This window comes from Vitis riparia, chromosome 13 (assembly GCF_004353265.1).
Source record: "Vitis riparia cultivar Riparia Gloire de Montpellier isolate 1030 chromosome 13, EGFV_Vit.rip_1.0, whole genome shotgun sequence".
NCBI classification, from domain to species: domain Eukaryota; kingdom Viridiplantae; phylum Streptophyta; class Magnoliopsida; order Vitales; family Vitaceae; genus Vitis; species Vitis riparia.
Window position 1 is genome coordinate 9,958,066 of NC_048443.1, and position 1,072 is coordinate 9,959,137.

Consider the following 1,072-nt stretch of genomic DNA (forward strand, 5'->3'; position numbering starts at 1 on the left):
TCTTTTCACTGTTGAGGAAATTTCACCCATTTCCTTCAAAATCCACCATATCTTGATCATTTCCAGGAGAACAGCGTTTCCCCTCTGCATCATCACTTCCCACAACTTCGATTTTTGAGTCCATCATCTTCTCATTTTACACAGGTGAAGCAATCCTTCTTTCAACATCCTGGGTACGTTCATCTGGATTCACACACATGCATCATTATGGTCTCTGGAGCCACTCTCCACCCAAAACGACAGTTTCCATGGACATGGCTTAATCCATCTTCTCGAGGACGGGTTTCATGTCGGCACATATTCAGAACCATGAAGAATGTCCATTAAGTGGAAGTGTTCCAATATCTGGTCATCCACGTTTTTACTGGTCACCCAAAGCAGAGAAGCCGCAGCTATTGAGGATGATAGAAAATTCAATTGATCCGTCACTCGGCAGGAGGCGAGAATGAGATCCGAAACATTGCTGGAACTGTAAAACTGGGAGAAGAAACGAGGCTGTTTTGAAATGAAGTAAGAGACAAAACTGAATGGGGTAACGATTCTCAATCACCATTTGAGGACGGCCATGACCAGGAGCTCCATTTGTTGGCCTGTCATGGCTGTGAAGAGGAATCTGGGTTCCATCACCTGCAAGTCTAATGGAAGTGGAGCACTCATTCCCTCCATTTTTACAGCTAAGGCTATGCATGGCACTGATAGCAGCTGCAAGGACCATTCTTTCCCAGGAAGATCATAAGTGTAGAGGAAGCGATCCAGATGGGTCACTGATAGATAAGCCGTTTCGGGTCTGAAATTGTTGTAAGAATGCACCTTCAACATCCCGTTGACAGCATCTTGGCGAGCTCGGACACCTTCCGGAAGAACCATGTTAATCGAATGGGCCAACTGGCAGTGGGTATGGTGGGTGAGGAATGATTAGGTGGGTTTTGCAAGGGAACTCAAGTCCATGGAGAATGGAAGGATGAAAACTGCATGGTGACGAGTCAGAACCTTTTCTACCCGAATCGGGAGGCCTTGGTTCAGATTCTGGTGATGGTGTGTCATAACGAGCTCTCCGCCACTCTCATCCTCA

General features: G+C 46.5%; 1 protein-coding gene across 1 annotated transcript; it reads right to left on the reverse strand.

Moving 5' to 3' along the window:
• Window positions 1–285: 285 nt before the first annotated feature.
• On the reverse strand, window positions 286–867 carry LOC117928289 (cyclin-D4-1-like). The gene is made up of 2 exons (XM_034848196.1): window positions 571–867; window positions 286–495 (listed from the first exon to the last, which is right to left on the reverse strand). The coding sequence occupies exons 1-2, from the start codon at window positions 865–867 to the stop codon at window positions 286–288; spliced, it is 507 nt and encodes a 168-aa protein (XP_034704087.1).
• Window positions 868–1,072: the final 205 nt, after the last annotated feature.